The 18935-nt window shown below is 42.7% G+C and overlaps 1 protein-coding gene across 1 annotated transcript in view; it reads left to right on the forward strand.

Annotated features, from left to right (window-relative positions):
• The window catches only part of plekha7b (pleckstrin homology domain containing, family A member 7b), a 66551-nt gene extending 47985 nt beyond the window's left edge, over window positions 1-18566 (forward strand). The window contains exons 13-29 of the mRNA XM_062384850.1: window positions 168-302; window positions 1129-1182; window positions 4682-4762; window positions 4928-5077; window positions 5873-5974; window positions 6143-6254; window positions 7463-7662; window positions 7803-7994; window positions 8087-8204; window positions 8339-8430; window positions 9045-9248; window positions 11199-11426; window positions 12377-12454; window positions 13333-13466; window positions 13649-13797; window positions 15801-16043; window positions 17883-18566. Of these exons, the coding sequence (XP_062240834.1) occupies window positions 168-302; window positions 1129-1182; window positions 4682-4762; window positions 4928-5077; window positions 5873-5974; window positions 6143-6254; window positions 7463-7662; window positions 7803-7994; window positions 8087-8204; window positions 8339-8430; window positions 9045-9248; window positions 11199-11426; window positions 12377-12454; window positions 13333-13466; window positions 13649-13797; window positions 15801-16030 (2259 nt within the window). The 3' untranslated portion in view covers window positions 16031-16043; window positions 17883-18566. The remainder of the gene's footprint in view (window positions 1-167; window positions 303-1128; window positions 1183-4681; window positions 4763-4927; window positions 5078-5872; window positions 5975-6142; window positions 6255-7462; window positions 7663-7802; window positions 7995-8086; window positions 8205-8338; window positions 8431-9044; window positions 9249-11198; window positions 11427-12376; window positions 12455-13332; window positions 13467-13648; window positions 13798-15800; window positions 16044-17882) is intronic.
• The last annotated feature ends 369 nt before the right edge of the window (window positions 18567-18935 follow it).

An 18935-nucleotide genomic window follows, 5' to 3' on the forward strand; every position in this document is an offset into this window, starting at 1 on the left:
TACTTTCCCACCATTCAGAGGACATGAGCAGGAGTCTCCTGCACCACTTCTCTCTGCTGCTGTAGCTCAGCCACTGCACTACCACAGATGGTTCTCAAATATGTTTCTCTCATTCCTCTGTGCTGTCACTGGCCCTCTGGCCCTTAAACCCCGGGGCTCGGCCACAGCCAGAGGAGCTGACTCTGCTCCTCATTCAGCTTCGGAGGCACCAGGCCAAGATGGTTGGTGTGCATAGCCCCAACTATGCGTTCGCTCACCTGCAGCACCACCAGCACAACGGCCTTCTAGGCCCCGGCATGCAGGTCAGGGGCCCTCGCATATTCCCTATCCACCTTAACTGCAACCTTTGCCAGTGCATTGTGGTTCCCATTACCCCAGCCAATCCCATACATTACTTCCCTGTCATGCTTCAAAGACTGTGAGTCCATTGGCACTGCTTGGTTGTCTTGTTTACTCAATCATGTTGGCATGGGCTGTGTAGTACCTCAGACTGTCCAGTTTGCCTTTTAGCATCACATCAGTCTTAATAATGAGCTCGTCAACCTTGTTCAAAAAGAGTTAATAAAGCCTTGTGTTATTCTTTTCATAATAAGTAATGTGCCATATTTCCAGCATGATGCTTTTTGACTGTGCTTGCGTTTTAAAACTTTTTACATTTCCATCTACATTCCTGTAAATCTCTGCTCTTGGTGTTATCACTCTAAAGCAGCCATCAGAGCACAGTTTCTCTTCTGAGAGCAGAGCTGTGAGAAAACCACAGTGAAGCTGTAATGGTGCTCAGTAATGACACCACCACCCAGTTTCTAACATCCAACCATTCTCTGGCCGTTCTCTGTGCTTATGAAGGAGTGTAAACACTCACTTTGACCTCATGGCATGCACAAGACCTGTGTTGCTCATTTGTGTTCAAGGTCAGTCATGAGACATGAAACCAGTTCAATTCCACCATTACCAAGTTACAGTGTGGCTTCTACTCACTGTGGATAAAAAGCAGATTGAGATCAAGGTAATTCGAGCTCTGTTTACAAAAGCCTGAACAGCTAATAAAGGGCTCAGGAGTCGTCTGGACACCCATTATCCTTTGCAGCTTCATTTCAAATGATGTATCTCTCCGCTGCTCATTCAAAGGCTGATGATAGTTACATACAACTGAAGAAGGACCTGGAGTATCTAGATCTGAAGGTGGGCCCCAACAAAGTAAATGCCACTTTATCCTTTTCATCCTCTACTTCATCTCCCTGTCTCTGGACTGCAGTGCTGTTTACCTGCTGCTGCCTCCAACATCTGCCTCCCTGTTTCCCCCTTGATCTCTCCTCTGTTCTGCACTGCTCTGTCTACTGTCTACTTCTAATGGAATTTACATGTCTTTGCTTATTATTATGTAAATTACACATTTGAGGATTAAAGGTCATTTTCAGATTAATAAGAGAGAAAATCAAACGTGAGCATCGTTAAGTTACAGAACCATTTAGCTTCTCTAGTTCCTCACAATGTTTTCCAGTAGATGAAACTACTGGATGATGCAGTGTTGTTACGCAGCTTTGTCACTGTAACACATGATGATGTAAATTGTCGTTTTTATAAGCACATGGTTGCATTTCTAAAATGTCTGAGTCGTGTAAACTCCCATTCCCATTTCAGTGTCGCTCTAATGCAAAGCCCCAGTTCTGCCTTAATTTTAACAATATGCCTCATTTTGTTATCCGCTGACACAGATTCAATTTACTCCTGTGCAAAAACATATTCCTAATTGATTTGTATGTGTAACACCACTATGCAATAATTGGAAATGTGGGTTGTGTTTTGGAACGACGGGAGGTCCTCCAGCGGACAGTACGTCCTGTAACGCCTCTCCATTTCCTGTTTCAAAACAGATCCAAAGTATTGACCCGATGATCGTTTCAGTACACAATGTGTTTGCAAACAACAACCCGAGTTGTGGGTACTGTTACAATGTAAGGATGGTGTGCATACAAAGTTCAATCAGACCATTCCTCTGCTTCTCGTATGGAATGCGATGCATCCCCCGGATTTTGCACATGAATCCCTTAATCAGATCCCTCACTGTGTGACCCTCTAACTCTGCTATGAGACTTGAGATGATGGAGAGGAAGTTGTGATGACTCTTTGCATGCTAGAATGCATTTCTGAATGTGCTGTTGAACGTGCCTTTGTTATCATTACTTTGATTTTGTTTTGCCTGTGTGAGCAGAGAAGACGACTCAATGGAGCTCTTTAGGAAAATGACTGTCATTGTGATCTTGATATCACAACTTTTTGGGCCTCTGGTTTCATTCGGTGGTGTCCACACATCCTTGTTATGGTCTTGGTCTTCAATACTATAGAAACTTAAGGATGCAGTTATATAAAGCTGGAAAACAGAAAGATCACAACACACTTTGTGACCTGTGACTTTCAACTGAGTATTGTTTTCCATTCTGGTAAACACCCATGTCTGTCAAACTCAATCTTGGTGATCACTTGAGTAAAATAATACAGGCTGTGCGTAACCTTACATTATAGTAGAAGTCACAGTAATCGACTTTAACATAATGCACCTTCAACCGACTGGTTTTGGCTATACTCCTGTGCTGAGTGGGGTAGTATCAATATTCCAGCCTCACTAACTGAAAGTCCCATTATCTGGAGAACCTCTGGACAGGACTGGATTTATTTATTATGCTGACAATCAAAATTAATGTTACTTCTAACTACAACAGAGCTGATTAGAAAGAAAAAAAAACATTCCTGTAGAATATTTTAAATCAGGGATATTATAAATAAAGATTAAAAGAAGAAAGTGTATTTATTATCACAGCCACAGATACAAACAGTTATCATATTCCTGTTAGTGTCAGCTGTACTTTGTATTCAGTGCTAACGAACAAGAGGTTTAGTTTACCAATGATTCAATGGATGGACTCCTATAAATCCGTTTGTTTTATATTTGAATTATTCTCTTTTGCACATGCTGTCATCATTCTCACCAGCATTTACCGAACATGCAGCTTTACCTCACCATGAAACTAGAGGCTGTGTTAACTTACAGTTCAACATTTACCCAAATTACATTAAAGAACATCTCAAACTTAAATATACCCAAAGTTAAAATGATGTTTCTGATAAAGACCCTGGTTGTTTTTGCATGAAGCTGCTAAGAAAGAGCAGCCTTGTAATTTTTAAGGGTCGCCCCCCCCCCAATTCAAAGACACAGAAACTCTCTCTGCCTCGTGTAAGATTTTTCCAGCTTGTGCTTTTGGTTTCTTTGGTTGTGCTTTAATTTTGTCATTATTTTTAGTAGTTCCATCAATTTGACTTGTCCAAAAGTCTCATTGTATGATGACTATTCTTGTGGTTGTTGTTATCTGTGACTTGGAAGCATTAGTCCTAAGATATCTTGAACGATGCCTTTCGATTACTGATGTTAAACACTTTGCTTGTGGATGTTGGGAATTTCAGGTTACTGGACGAGAGAGTTTAAAAAAAGAAAGACCCTCCAGGCCTGTGAAAATAGCAGAAAGTGATGCTGATGTAAGTGAATCGTTACGGTCTCAGGATTTGAAGATGAGCACGTTGTTTATCCGTCTCTTTCTTTTCTGTAAGATCTATTTCTTCTCCACTTCTTGTAATCCACTACAGAGAAGCATCTTGACTTTCGCCTGACTTTACTGTGTGTTTTGGTGTGGTTTTTGTGTGTGCATGATTCTAAGTTGTGGTAAACAGAGGCGGCTAAGGGAAGGGAACGTATGTGCATTGCAACACTGTGGGGACCTCCACGCACACTGCACAGTGAGGGCCTGGAAGTATCGACCACAGCTTTTATTTTCCTCCCTGCAATTTAAAGAGAAAAATACATGTAATGGGAGTTTTAGATGTTGAGCTGTTAAATTTTTCAGTTTGATTTGCCTGATGCGGCTTCTCTGGTTCTTTGTTTTCTGCTGAATGGAGGTAAATCAGATGGATGTCCTGGCTTTTCATCATTAGCATTGTTCCATTTTAACAATTTATAAGAAATTGCCAGTAAATTTGTCTGAACAATGAATATTTCATGCAATTAAAAACAACAATATACGGCAGCAAAAATAAAAACAGCTTAATTATTAATTGAACAGAATGATAAATAGATCTGAGGAGAGAAATGCACTGTGTGAGAAAGGCTGTGAAGTAGGCAGTCTTATGCTGTTTTCATAAACACATAACCCATTTCTGGGAAAACAAATCTGTCACTCTCCATTAAGGCGGTTTTTGCCAAAAGTGAATGTGAAAATATGGATTTTTGATTATGATTACTTATAATGGGTATTACCAGTTCTCGCCCCCAAACTAGACAGTCTGGAGCCTTTTGATATTTCTCACTGCGCTGATGAGAGGAATTCCTCTGGGGTTTTCATACAGATGAGCCTTATTGACATATTCCCAGACAGCGGAGACTACGGGAGACGATCAATCCATCTTATCTGGCTGTGCTGTTTAACTGTAGCTCCACAAAGACAAGAACTGAACAGTGTGTTGTTAACAGATACTGTACCTCATCAGTCCACTTATTGTTTTATCTCTTTTCAGTTTTTATTGTTGTATTGTCTCCACACTGTTGAATTATTACAGGTTAACAGAGACTAATAAGAAGGAGAAGTGTATGAAGTTTCTATCTCTTTTTTATTTCTATTTCTTTTTCCTTTAGGTGAAATTAAGTCGACTGTGTGAACAAGACAAGATTCTCCAGGAGCTCGAGGCCACGATACGAACTTTGAAGGAGGACAAGGTTTTTGTTTCATCCGCATATATGTTTTTCTCAATACACCGTATAACTTGTGTGTGCTTGCTTGTTTGTGTAAGCGAGTGTGTGTGTGCTGGCCCGTGTTGGTGTATCAGTGTGGCTCATTAATGCTTCTTGCATCATGACAGTGTCTTTCATGTCCCTATCTAGGACAAGTTAGAGTCTGTGCTAGATGTTTCCCACCAGCAGATGGAGCAGTACAGAGATCAGCCGTCCCACGCTGAGAAGATTGCCTATCAGCAGAAATTACTACAAGAGGATGTGGTGCACATCAGGGCGGAAATATCCCAAGTTTCCACGGTGAGACCCAAGCAGCACTCACAAGTTCTGTGTGCTTATAGTGGAAAATACAGATTCTTCGTTTAAGTTGAAATATGAAGTGCAGCTCCCTCACACTTAGTTTTGACAGGGAAGGTTTATCCTGATTCAAACCACTCACACTGTCTCCTCCACTTAGATCATACACATACCTCTTGCATCATGTTCTTTTTGGTTGGACCGTCTTCAGTATCAGCATCGTGTTCATCTCTATTTTTAGTTGGTCCCTTTTTGATGGTTTCTTCAAATGGCACCATGTTTCAGCTCGACGGTGACAACGTGAGAATGCGCGCCCGGGGATGAGCCCGAGGCCACAGGGAAACTCAGGAGTGCATGTCTCCACTTCACAGAAAAATGCTTCAGTCAAAAAAACCTCTGTGATATTCTAAATATTCAGTGTTTGAGTAAGAAGGCGAGTTTTAAATGGAAAATACAGGATTACACAACAGTTAAAAGGTATTTTCCAACCACATTGGCTGTAGTCAAACATATATGACTCTCCCAGTGGACAGTAGGTGATGCATATGACTGACTGAACGACGGAAACAAACTCAGATCAGTGAATCAGCTATAAACACTGGATTTCAACGAGGAAGCATTAAACAGGAGTAACTCAAGATACTTGCAACCCCGTAACGTGAGCTTACGTGTGAAGCGTGACTGTAAATCTCTGGGTTAAAACATTTTGAAGTAGCACTGGCTTGTGTAATGACTCCTCACTGGAGGCTGCTTCTTGTCTCATTAAAGCATGAAGTGCGTTCTGTCTTTGTTCTGCAGGAGATGGAGAACGCATGGAATGAATACAGTCGGCTGGAGAGAGATGTGGACTGGCTGAAGTCAGCCCTGCAGGGACACATGAACCGCACGGATCTCTCTCAGGTCTGTGGAGCAGTGATCTCACTTTACAAATTAGTGCATATATGCAATAAGTACATAAGTGTGTGTGTGTGTGTGTGATCATTAATTCATATTTTGGTACACGGCTAATTTACCGTGTATGTTATGGAAAATGTGTCCGTGTTGAGGTCCATGTTTCTGTACGAGCAGCAGGAGAAAGTCCAGATCAGAAAGGAGCTGTGGAGGATTGAGGATGTCATCGCAGGTCTCAGCAGCAGTAAAGCCAACTACAAAGTCACGATCTCCTCTGTCACCAACCCAGGTAAGACAAGAGGCCTCCTGCAGGTTTTGAAGAAAGATTCTGGTAGTTTTCAACCTGGGCCCGATGTTCTAAACTGTATACATTGTAATCAGTCCAGTAGATCACCTCTGCTTGCAGCTGTGACACGACATTAGTGGCTACAACAAAATCTAATGGGGCAACTGGGACAGTCCACAAAATATCCACTAAAATGGCTTTCTTTTACAATGAAAGGTAGATTTTTTCATCCTTGGTCTTTGCTCAGAATCTGGCAACATCGCACATGTCTCAGTCAATGAGGAGTTCCACTCGACACCGTGCAGTAGCTGATAACACTGATTCTGCCATTATGGTTTATCTGATTAAAATCCAAACTCCTCTCTCCAACTCTCTCACTCTCTTGTCCATCCCGGTCTTCCTGCAACAACCAAAGACTAACAAGACCTGAGAGTAGGACTTTAATCTTTGATTAGTCTTTATTAGTATTTGAATGAGAACAAGAACCTTTAGAAGACTTTCCATGGAGCGTCGCAGTTCCCCCGTAAGATTACATTGTAGCCAGGGCAGCTGTGACACAACTAATGGTGGCGATCAATATAACTATTAAGATTAAGATTAAGATCCATTTATTAGTCCCAAACACATGCACAGACATGCACAGGCACACTCATGCATGTAGGGAAATTTAACCTCTGCTTTTGACCCATCTGGTGCAGGACACACAGAGCAGTGAGAGACCATGTACGGCGCTCGGGGAGCAGATGTTGAGGGAGTAAGGTGCCTTGCTCAGGGGCACTAGACAGGGTAGGGAGACTCCTGGATTTTTGGACAGATCAATCCAGGTTCGTCTTTTGTTGTCTCTCCGTGGAGTCGAACCAGAGACGAGACCTTCTCTGCCCATAGTCCAAGATTCTGCCACTAGACCACGCCTCTCCGGTTATATAGGATATTATAGGTGTTTGTAAGTAACATTCATTTACACACCTGTTTATCCATATCATTTATAAACATTGGGCCCAGGTTAAAAAAACAGCATAATTCAATTTAAATGTGAACAATGAAAATTGTATTTGCAGTATCTGCTATGTGCTCATGCTTCTGTGTGTTGTCATTAAGCCTCTTAAACCTATACTCTGTGCTGATGCCTTGAACATTTACCATGGGAAAAGAAAGCACAGTCTTTACAGTGTGTGTTCATGTTACATGTTCATATACGTCCCATTCCCCAGAGAGGAAGTTTGTGCCTTCAGTGTCGGCATCATCAGTGCCTTCTGTGTCTGGGAGCCCGTCTGCTATGGAGATGAGGCTGTCCCAGCATCAGCAGCCCAGCCCCCACCTCAGCCCGAGTGGCCACACCCCCACCCTCTCCTCCAGCCCCATCCAGCAGCTCTTGCACCACTCCTCCACGTTCACCAGTGGGCTCAAATGGGTGAGGGACCTTTCGCCACAGAAGTAACTTCAGCTGGTTGTTAGAAACTAAAGATCAAATCAAGTCTCTTTACTTTGTTTGCTCAGCCCTTCACATTTCATTTACTATCTCACATTGTTTAACAGATTTTCTGTGTGCAGGGTGAGGAACATGTGCCTCCTCGACCTCCTCTACCTCAAGTCTACAGTCCAGATGAGCCCCCCCCTACTGTGCCCCCATTGCCCCGGGAGACAACGGTCATCAGACACACGTCTGTCCGGGGCCTCAAGCGACAGTCAGACGAGCGTAAGCGGGACAGGGAGATCGGCCAGTACACGAATGGAGACAGTAAGGTACAAACCCTCTCTCTGTGTGTCTGTGTAGCTGCTGCCATCTCTCTATGTAAGTTTCTCATTGGCCTCTGATCTCTGTCTGCGTGTCTCAGGTGGAACTCAGGCCTTTCCTGAGCGACCCGGAGCTCATGGGAGCTGGAGACGGCTCCAGTCACATCAGTGTAGTAACATCTGGACATGAGGGAGGTTACCAGACGTTACCTAGCAGAGGTGCGTGGATGAAAGAGCCTGTAGGATGCAGATGACCTCATTTCCACTAACCAAGATTTTTGTGTATATACATAAATATATTTCGTATTACCATGTACATATTGCCAAGTGTCTTGATGTCGGCTCTGCCTCAGGAGTTGCTGGCTCCTCACTCCGACTAAATCAGTCTTCAAGCATCTCGTCGTATGTGACGATCCGAAGATCAGCCTCAGCTGCCGGCATGAAGGTGAGCCACAGACTAATTTATGAAGAATCGGATCAAACATCAAATACAAAATCAGATTTCAAAGTGAAGACACAGATAAACAGATAGACGGCACAGATATACAAGAAGTAGCATGTAACTCTCAATTCTGGTTCATATCAATGATAGTCATTGAAAGATCAATTGAGAGTTAAGTTCTTTAATATTAAGAGCTTTAGTTCATCTGGCTCCATCAGAACCAGCTGGAGGTTCACAGGTGGAGTGAGGGATGCTGTAATTTCTGCACCATGGGCTTTTGCAAAAATAATAACCACCCCCACTGTCAGATGTAAATCTTAATATGTCAGCTTTTAAAATCACCAGGTAAAAAATATTAATAATAATTTTCAAGAAGGATTTGAAGATCAAAAGATCTCAGATTTTAGTGTTTCGTATTCGATGGTCTCTGCATCTGATTCTGTCTGTTCGCTGCAGACATCTCCTGTGTTCTTTTTGCATTTCCTGTTTACATCAGCTGCTGTCTGCTTCTACCTTCTTGTTTAGCTTGTTGTTTTTCTTTCATTCGACTTCTCTACCTTCAGCTGCACCTTTTGCTCTTGGTATCAACTCTCTCTTTTCTCTCCCACTCCTCTCAGGAGAGACCAAAAAGTGCCTTGGAGCGTCTGTACTCCGGGGAGCCGGCGCAGCAGCAGCAGCAGAGGGGGAAGATGAGTGCCGACGAGCAGCTGGAGAGGATGAAGAGGCACCAGAAGGCCCTCGTCCGCCAGCGCAAACGCACCCTGAGTCACGGGGACCGCCGCGCCGCATCCTCGCGTCCGCTTTCTGCAGACTTTGGATCAGTATGTTACTAGAACAGAATCACACATAACACTCTCATGCTTGACGACAGCCAAACCGAGAATGGCGACCTACGGTAGTGGTGCATGCCTTACTTCAGAGTAGCTGGTAATACATTCAATTAATGCAGTATGATAATTCACTACTATTTCATGCATGTTGTTTCATGCTTGAATTGATCTTTTTTCCCAGCAGACATTTTGACTTGTGGATGAAGGGAACGCAGAGGGTTTAAGCCCCTGTGTCTGAGTCAGCCTGTGGCCAGGGGCATTTTGCTTCAGGGCTGGAATTTGTTGGTCAAAGGTAAAGGTCGCTGTGACCTTGAGAGAATTCCATCAAATTTTGTACAAACGTTCACTTGGACTCAAAGATGAGCTGAATAGATTTCAGTGGACAAAGGTCATCGTGATCTCATCAAAAAAATATGTTCACTAAATCTGCACTGATTGGTGCAGGGTGGTACTTCCACTACCTTAGTAGTAGTAGAATTACTATCTTAAATATTGGCTTTGTTTTGTGCTGCTTTTAAAGCCACTGTGACACTGGCCAATATGCAGAATAACAGGACCTGAAACTGAAGCAGCTCAATGGAATCCAACCATCAACACTTTTTATAATTTACATCTGTGCAGTTCCTGCTCTGACAAGTCAAAACGTCTTCAGTGAAAAAGGGCTGACAAAGATAGTTAACACTCTCTGCTTTACAATCTGTAACACAAAAGTGTTTAAAATGTAGAACAACTGAAACGTGTTTTTATGAGGTGGAAATAATTACTTTTAAATAGGGATGATAATCTTGCTAATATCTTAAAGTGTCTTGCCCATCAAACATGTAACACACTAATAACCTCAGACATCGGACCTTAATAACATCAACTCCTCACATTCATTGATCATTTATGGGTATTTACCCCATTTTTCCCTCTGTTGTATCCATCCCTTCTCTCCTCTGTTCCCTGATCATTTCATTTCTTGACCGTGGCTGATTTCACTCTGTGTACTTTAACCATTCTACCACCCTGTTTTCTACCTGGTGTCTGTCCTGTGTGTCTTCATTCAGATATTAATGTTCTTCAGTTAAGCAAATTGCTGTCTCAAAGCAGTCTGTGTATTTGTGTCCATGTGTTTGTGTGTGTGTGTGTGTGGTTGTGTGCACGAGAGAGAAAATGAAATAAAGTGCCTTTCCTATTTTTCTACTGACCTAAACACTGACATGCACTGAGCACTGTCTATTTAAACCGACTCAACTCGAGCTCTTCACAGTATTTTCCTAACTGGATTTACTTTAACTTGAATGAAGATGGAGATGATCTGAGTGTTGGTGGGTTTTGGGGCCTGCTGTTTCCACTCCCCAGGATTTGTGAGAGGACATCTTTCATTTAGACAAACTAATGAGTCTGAAAACAAACGTTAAATGATTTGACTGTTTGCTCAGTGTCTTTATCTGCTAATTACTTGTTAGTTATAAGAATCCCTCACTTTGCATGTGAATGTTTGCAAATAAATAAACGATATTTTCTGATGAATATAAATTGCCATGTTTTTCATTCATTATTTGTGTTTTGTTAATATGAATGGAACCTCATCGGTGTGAGTGAAGTGATGTTTCCTGTTTCTCTCAGTGGCATTGTGGCGTTTTCCTTATTTCTGTTGTGGAGAATTAACAGAATTCTCTAATGTCAGAGCCTTTCATTTCATTTACACATGCATACTCATCTATGCATGCTCCCCTTTTCTGTTTCACACCTGTACACACACACACGCCCTCTCTTCTATCACCCGTGTTAACAGGTGCGAGGTACGAGTTTCATGACATCGAGCATGAAGGCAAGCGAAACGCGTCAGTTTCACCTTGACTTGAGAATCGAGACATCTTGATGGCAGCATCCTGTTGTTTGTTTCACAGTATATATATATATATATATATGTTTTCCCCTGTGTGCGTATTCCAGTGGAAGAGAGAGCAAGAGTTTGACCTGCAGCTGCTCGAGAGGGCTGTTCAGGGCGAGGAGGCGCAGGGCGTTAGGAGCGTCCAGGGGGAGGAGAGACCCCCCGAGCACAAGGAGAGACCCCGGTCGCAGTCTGACGAATGGCTGACCTATCGCTCCACGGCCATGACTCCTCCTGCACAGGAAGTTGACCTGGAGCCACTGGATTATGACGTGGACCTTAACAAAGAGGTGAGTTCTCTTTGGCTCAGTAAAGAAATACAGCTGATGTCAATACTTAGGTCAACTAGAATGTCACCCAGTAGAGTGCATACGTCTGTCGAGGCCCAACAGCCCCTTATGAGACAAAATCTAATCCAAGAGATCCAGATTTTGATATCATTTAATATCAAGAGCTCTATATTATGTCTTGAGAAATTCGCAAAAAAGTGGAGAAACACTCTTTTTCACAATGTGAGAGAAATTGAATTGAATCCTCCATGCAGCAGTGATAATAAATAAAGGTAGAAGAAGGAACATCACATTTACTCAGAGACAGAAAATAGGGCTGGAGTTTGAATGACCTCAGTCCAAACTGTACAAGATGTTTCTGCAAACTGAGATTGTTATTTGTTACTGAACTTAGACCCTGAGAGCTGAATAAAGAGAACAAGCCAACTGATTTGGTGTTTTGAAGAACTTTGAGCTGATACCCATTGCCTCAGCTGCAGTGAGGAACATGTTCTCTAAATCAGCCTCCTGAAGCAACATTGTGGGATAATTGGAAGACAACTGTGTTAATGAAATGAGGTGAATGTTGAATTTGTGAATAGTAGCAGCATTGACTGCTATACGCCAGTGTGAGTTGTCATGTAACTGTGAGTCCTGCCAAAGTGCCTCAGTACGACATCAGATTCCTCTTGAGGTAAAATGTGAAAACAGTTTTTAGACACACTACTGCTCAAACTATTTTTAGACTGAGTTGATCGGACGGCTTGTTTTGTTCTACCCTGGATATTGATATAGTCACATGAACACCCTCTTTCAGTGCTAAACAAATAAATCAAATGTTGGAAGTAACATCGAGTGCTGATTTGATGAGGCTGACAAATGAGGTAGAAGAAGAAAGCAGATCTGTACTCCTGTGTTGATGAATCACCAGCACCGCCCACTAATGTTGGATTACATCGGTTTTCTTCCAGCTCATTTCTCTGCCTCTGTCTCACACAGTCACATTCTCTATGTGCAGCGGCGTTCTTCCTCCACCAGCCACGTGTGAGGTTGTTTTTCATGCATGAACCAACAGTAAACGACTCACTGCAGCCAGAAACGTTTAGTAGTCAAGAGTGTAATTAGTTCTCAACTCCTAAAATTAAAATTAAACTTTTGAACTCTGCTGTGTTTAAAGGGCGACAGCTCCCACAAAGCTCTTTCTTCATTCATGTAAACCTCAAATTAAAACTGAGACTTGGCACTTAACTTTTGTTGTGTCCATTATTTTTATTTCAAATTGAAGGAGCTGAAGCTCAGAGGCTGCTTAACGAAAAATGTTTTTTTTATAACTGTCCCAATTACTTGCAGCCCTGACTGCGTGTGCTGCTTTCAGTTTTAAACAAACCAGCTTGTTGTAGGTTTAGCTTCAGGAGAGCTACAGCTCATCCCTGAGCACATTCTTACCTCTCCTGCTACTTATCATTAATTATATGTGTCAATTATTTTAATGTCAACTCAGAAAAATCTGTTGATTCCTAAAACCTGAGCTTAAACACTGTCTCTTCACCCTGGCTTTTAATTAAATATGGTTTATAGACATACCTTTATTTTGTTTTATTCTTTGTTGTACATGTTATTCCACTTTACATTACTGTTTATATTATTATCATATGTTTAATTTCCCATTAAATGATGATCTCTTCTTTTTATTTTTATCTTTTTTAATTGTTATTCCAGTTTATGAAATTAATTGTATTCGTTGATTTCGTATTTTTTGGCTCATCGGCCAGTGAAGCTCTAATCTGTATGAAAGGTGCTGCACAAATACAGTTTGATGAATCGATGAGACTTGTGTAAGTGTTAGAGTAGTTCTGTGTCACACCTCATAGCAGAGGAGGCTGACGAAGCAGTTTGGGTCCTAACACACATCATGTCTCTGTTGTAGCTGTCTAAGCCTCAGAAAGTGCTGATCCCAGAGCGCTACGTGGACTCGGAGCCCGAGGAGCCGCTGAGTCCTCAGGAGGAGGAGGAGCGGCATCGTAAGGTGGAGCGCATCAAGAGCATCCTGGCAAAGTCAAGGTGAATCGAGACTTACTGTTAGAGCATCAACGCAATATCAAAAGTCAAGTGTTACAGAACTGCATTTCTATTTGAGTGTGGCCCATTAAAATCAGATCGTGGTTGGACCAAGATGAAAGATAATACCCCCATTGCACTCATCATATCAATAACAAACACGTATCTGTGTACATGGGGTGCAGTGTGCAGAGCCTGGCACCCACGGTGTGTGTGGACAAGCCGGAGGCGGGGCTGGTGGCCCTGGACTCAGCTCTGCAGGAGCAGGAGAGGATCATCACCATGTCCTACGCTCTGGCTTCGGAGGCCTCGCTCAAGAGCAAACTCGTCGCAGGTTGGTCATTCAGTTTCTTTTCAGGGTTTCTTTGCTTTATAAAGGGAGTGAGGAAATCTGTATTTTGCAGGAGCACTCGGCAAAATAATGACTGTACCTGCGAGAAAAGAATAAATAAGTGCAGACAGTTTTAGTGAATTTTCTCCCAGTAACAAATTAACATCTCTATTGGCGGGAAAGAGAACCAGGGATAGAGAGACAGGGACGCAGCCTTTCAAGAAGGCTGGATTGATGAAGTGGAGATGAGAAGGGCGTGAGGTGCAGAGTCGGGCAGGAAGGCCGTTCGTTTCTTAATAACCGAACATTATTCCTTGTTAGCGGCTCAGATAGTTTCTAATTGCGAGCCGTGTGGGATCTTTCAGACGGGGGAGGAATCGCTTGATGAGGCCATTTTGTGAGCTGATCAATGACCCAGTCAAACCCTCCTTCTGCACACCACCGCTGCTGCTTTGAACGCAGCTCTGAACCCGCATAAAAGACACTGCACTCACTTTTCATCTCTTTCATACTCTACAGCAGGCAGGCAGGTTTATTTTCACTGGAGCTGCAGCAGATTGTCAGTCTGCCTGGCACACACACACACACGCACGCGCACACACACACACAACCCCACACAGTATATCTGTCACACACAGTAACACTCAAGCTGTCAGCATGTGTGGAAGCTTAATATGCACAGCGAGGCAAAGTCAACAATTATAACATTATTTCCAGCATAGAGAAATGTCAGAGAATATAACTGGTGGCATCTTGTCAGTGGAGACTGAATCAATGACTTTCTCTCCCTTTGGTGTTAAAGGCAGGTGTGGTGGTGGAGGTGGTGGAGGTGGTGGGTGGGGGGTGCACCTTCGAATCAAGACGAGTCTGTATTATACATCCAGCATGAAAGCAGGAATATTCAGCACTACAATTAATTACAGTTGGCCTTTATATATTAAAATAGGTGGTGTTCTGATCCGTTACATTTGTAATTAGTTTGTCAGAAATGTTGAAAAGAATCTCAACAAAAAAGATCTACAAAATATTAATGACTTACAAAGTACATTGTGTAGTTCCTCCTTTTTTATTCTGGTGAAATGTTCAGATGATGAAAAATGAAACTGCACAGATCACAAAAAGCCTCCAAACACTTAAGGCTGGCGTGGATGTTAATGACTCAACCTGATGACTTTTGTCTAATCGATATCTCTCAGTGATTCACGTCACCTGAAATCTTCAACATTTCATCAAATCTGCATCGAACTGTTTATACTACGATACACTTGAAAGCTGGTAAAAGCAAACGCACGTACAGTACATGTCATTTTGCAAACGTGTGTGAAGATGCTGTTGAAGAAACCATCTGTACCTCCATTCATGAGTCAAGGCGGGGACTCCTTCACAGACACAACATCCACCAGCAGCTACTTTTGTCAAGTTGAGCAAAATGTCAAATCTTTCACTCCGGTTGAAGCTTTTCACATGAAAGGATTCATGATTTGTCTTTGTCATGTGTGAATGTAAACTTAATATTTTTATATTTTTTGGATTCTTCTAGGACGAGTCTGACAAAGCACGATCTTTGAAAACACCATCTTGGGCTCCGGGAATTCAAAATCCTTATTTTCTACGATTTCTATGACAAATATCTTTTCAAAAAACGAAAGGTGGCCCTAAAAAGTACAAAAGATATTTAATGATATAAAAATGAGACACAGTAGTAGAGAATAATTTGTGTTTTTTTCTGATCATTGATTCTAACAATTATCAAACATTCTCATTGGGTTATTTTGACTGAACAAACGATTCTAGTGAACCCCCCGGGAAAGTATATCAAAATATAGAGCGACATTAGATCCAGTTCCTGCAGAGTCAGCAGTAGTTGACAGAGCGTCATCACTGTCACAGATTTCTGTCCTTTAATTGTTTTGTTCTCAACCTTTTTTCAGCCTTAACCTGTCACAGGACTAACACCCTTTTTCTCCCTCTGTCCTTTCCTCTCCCTCTCCTCTTCCTGCTACTAGTTCCACCACAGGCTAACCTCCCCGCTCCTCCTCCCCCGCCCCCTCTGCCTCTTCCTCCTCCGCCTCCACCTCCTCCTCTCCCGCCCGTGTCTCTGGCTCCTTCGCCCCTGTCTCTGGCTCCTTGTCCTCTGGCTCCTTCGCCCCTGTCTCTGGCTCCTTGTCCTCTGGCTCCCTCACCTCTGGCTCCTTCGTCTCCTCTAAGCAACGGAATTCACTACACGTTTGTCTAACCCGAGAAACGAAGTAAGGCCTGAGTTGCATGTTGCACGGTGCTCATGTTCCCCGGGGGCCGCCGCACTGATTCCCTCTAACGTGGGGGGGGGGGGGGGGGGGGGGCGCTCTGTTGTGATCGTGGGAAACACTTCTCGTCTGGATCGGGGGGGGGAAGCCCTGCCTCTCCGTTCTCTCCCATTACAATCAAAACAAACATCTGCAGGCAGTCTGCTCATCCCACTGTGAGAGCTGTGTGTAAATTGTTTTGTTTTTTTTGCCTCTTTTTTTGTACCACTGCCAAAATATTTATGGCTGATTGAGGAGAGAAAAGGCGGCGAGGAGCGCTTGTAGCATTGTGTGTAATTAACAAAAGAGACACCTTCGGGTTTAGCGCCTTGACAGTTCACCAGTCAGCACAGCTGCATTCCTCCGCACCAATTAGCTCCCCATCTGTAGCCTGGCAGCGAGAAGCCCGAGGAACACACACACTGGAAATCAGCGTCACTGGGAACGCACTGGGAAGTGTCATTTCACCGCCATATTAAAGATAGACTTACCTCCATCAGACAGACCTGAACACTACCTGATTACTCCATTTTATTTATGAAGTGGTGGTTGTTCACTTAGGAGGCAAAAAGCTCCACGTGGACAAAGAAGGCTGAAATGAAAAGCTGGAGAATGAGGCTCCATTCATGTCCACACATATGTAGAATAATTATAAGGACAGTGTCCATCCAGCTGCATTTAACCTTTGACCTTTATGTATAATGCATGTCACAAGAGGTCAAAGCATGAAATGACCCGATGTCAGTGTGGCATGATGTGATCATTGACTGTATAAGGAGGCTTTATTCCTTAACTCCTTCTTCTTTTCCCCAAACTGTTTCTGCTGAGTCGTCTGACCTCACGTTCAGGTCGGCTGTTAGTGGGAATGTGATGTGTCCTTGGTTGTTGTGAGTTCTGCGATCAGACATTCAGGATCTAATCGTCAGAGTCTGTGTCAGTATCGAAATACTAGAACCAGAGCAGAGATCACTCAACTGTTCACTAACCAGGGGTCCTGCAACATTCACATTTGTTTTCTTTACAGTTAGTGAGAATTTGCACTTTGCACTAGTGTGTGAGGTTTACTCACATGTTTACTGATCATACAGGTTTCATATTTGTGTGGCAGCTATTTCTGCCTTAAACCTCCTGATAAGATTCTTAATGATTGTACCCTGATGTGACTTTTTATAAACTAAGTCAAGTTAGTAAGTTATTACTACCTTTAGGTGTACGTTTAGGGGACATGCTCACCTGACTAATACATATTTACATCTAGGAAAAAAAAATATTTACTTAGTGTTAAGGATTATATAAGAGAGGCGGTGGTCTAGTGGCAGAAACTTGGACTATGGGCAGAGAAGGTCTCTGGTTCGTCTCTGGTTCGACTCCACGGAGAGACAACAATAAGACGAACCTGGATTGATCTGTCCAAAAATCCAAGAGTCTCCCTACCCTGTCTAGTGCCCCTGAGCAAGGCACCTTACTCCCCCGACATCTGCTCCCCGAGTGCCGTACATGGTCGCTCACTGCTCTGTGTGTCCTGCACCAGATGGGTCAAAAGCAGAAGTTAAATTTCCCTACCTGCATGAGTGTGCCTTTGCATGTCTGTGCATGTGTTTGGGACTAATAAAGGCATCTTAATCTTAATCTTAAATCTTAATTAAAAGCAAAAATGTGTTTCTGATCGATCTCTAGACAGAAAGAGCCTGGTCTTTTATTTCTGTGACGAACATAAAAACTCACTAACTGATGGGACGTCTTCTTCTCGGACTTGTGAGTGTTTGCGTCCTCACTCTGTGTTTCTCCCTCCTCTCTTCTCAGCTCAAGCCATCTCTGGACACTGAGGTGCTCGTCCACGCCGACAGCCACTGGATTCTGCAGGAAAAGAGGTTCCAGTTTGGCTTTGGACATTTTCACGTTTCCATACAGCAGCAGAGGAACCGTGTGAAAAGATTTACACGACAAAACATTTCTCTCCGTTGCTGAAACAGCGTCGACTCTCCGAAACACTTCTCAGCACTAAGAGATCGCTTCCTTAGGAAAACTGTGGGAGCTGCTGTGCTTATTAACTATGAGTGTCTAACAAATGTTAATCTCATAATAATAAAAAAAGAAATATTTTCTACATGTTATTGCACTTTGAATTGTACACTGTATAGCGTTTTCAAGGGATGACTGACTGGCTTGTACTTGCAGTGGGATCTCAACTGGGAAAATTTACCAGTTTCTTTTTGTTTCTTTTCAGGTACAAAATGTTACGAACAAGTTGTAAGTAGCTGTGTCATGACAGTCACTATTTTTATCAAGACTCAGATCATTTTCTTACGCCAAACCCCTTGAGATATCATGTGTGTGTATCGGTAGCACTGCCAGTCTCCTTCTAGCTTGCCAAAATGAATTTTATTTTTGCTTACATCAGGACGAAAATAACCCTAAACATATTTTCTGTGTGACTGGGGGCGGGGGGGGGGGAGGTTGCACAATGGAAATTTATAAAAATGTGAATATTAAAGATATTAACAAAGCATCTGGTTCATCATGGTTCACAAATGTGTTTATCTCCTGATATTTCTGATATTTAGACATGAGTGAGTTGATCACCAAGCTGTCAGACGAGTGAATTCAATCAACCAAACATATGAAGCTCGGTAACTGTGAGAGGAACGAAGCTAAATGTTTTCTTAGCCTTTGATGCCAAACTGAGCCGATTTAAAAACAGTTTTAAATTAAGGAAGAATTTCCAGCAAATTTTAACCCCTGGAAACATGTAGTGGACTAAATAATCCCTCAGGGTCTAAGGGTTTGAGCCGGAGTCATCGAGTTCAACAGCAACAAGTAAAGTGTGTTTGCAGAGACAGGGCAGTGTTTCCTTCC

This window comes from Platichthys flesus, chromosome 1 (assembly GCF_949316205.1).
Source record: "Platichthys flesus chromosome 1, fPlaFle2.1, whole genome shotgun sequence".
NCBI lineage: Eukaryota > Metazoa > Chordata > Actinopteri > Pleuronectiformes > Pleuronectidae > Platichthys > Platichthys flesus.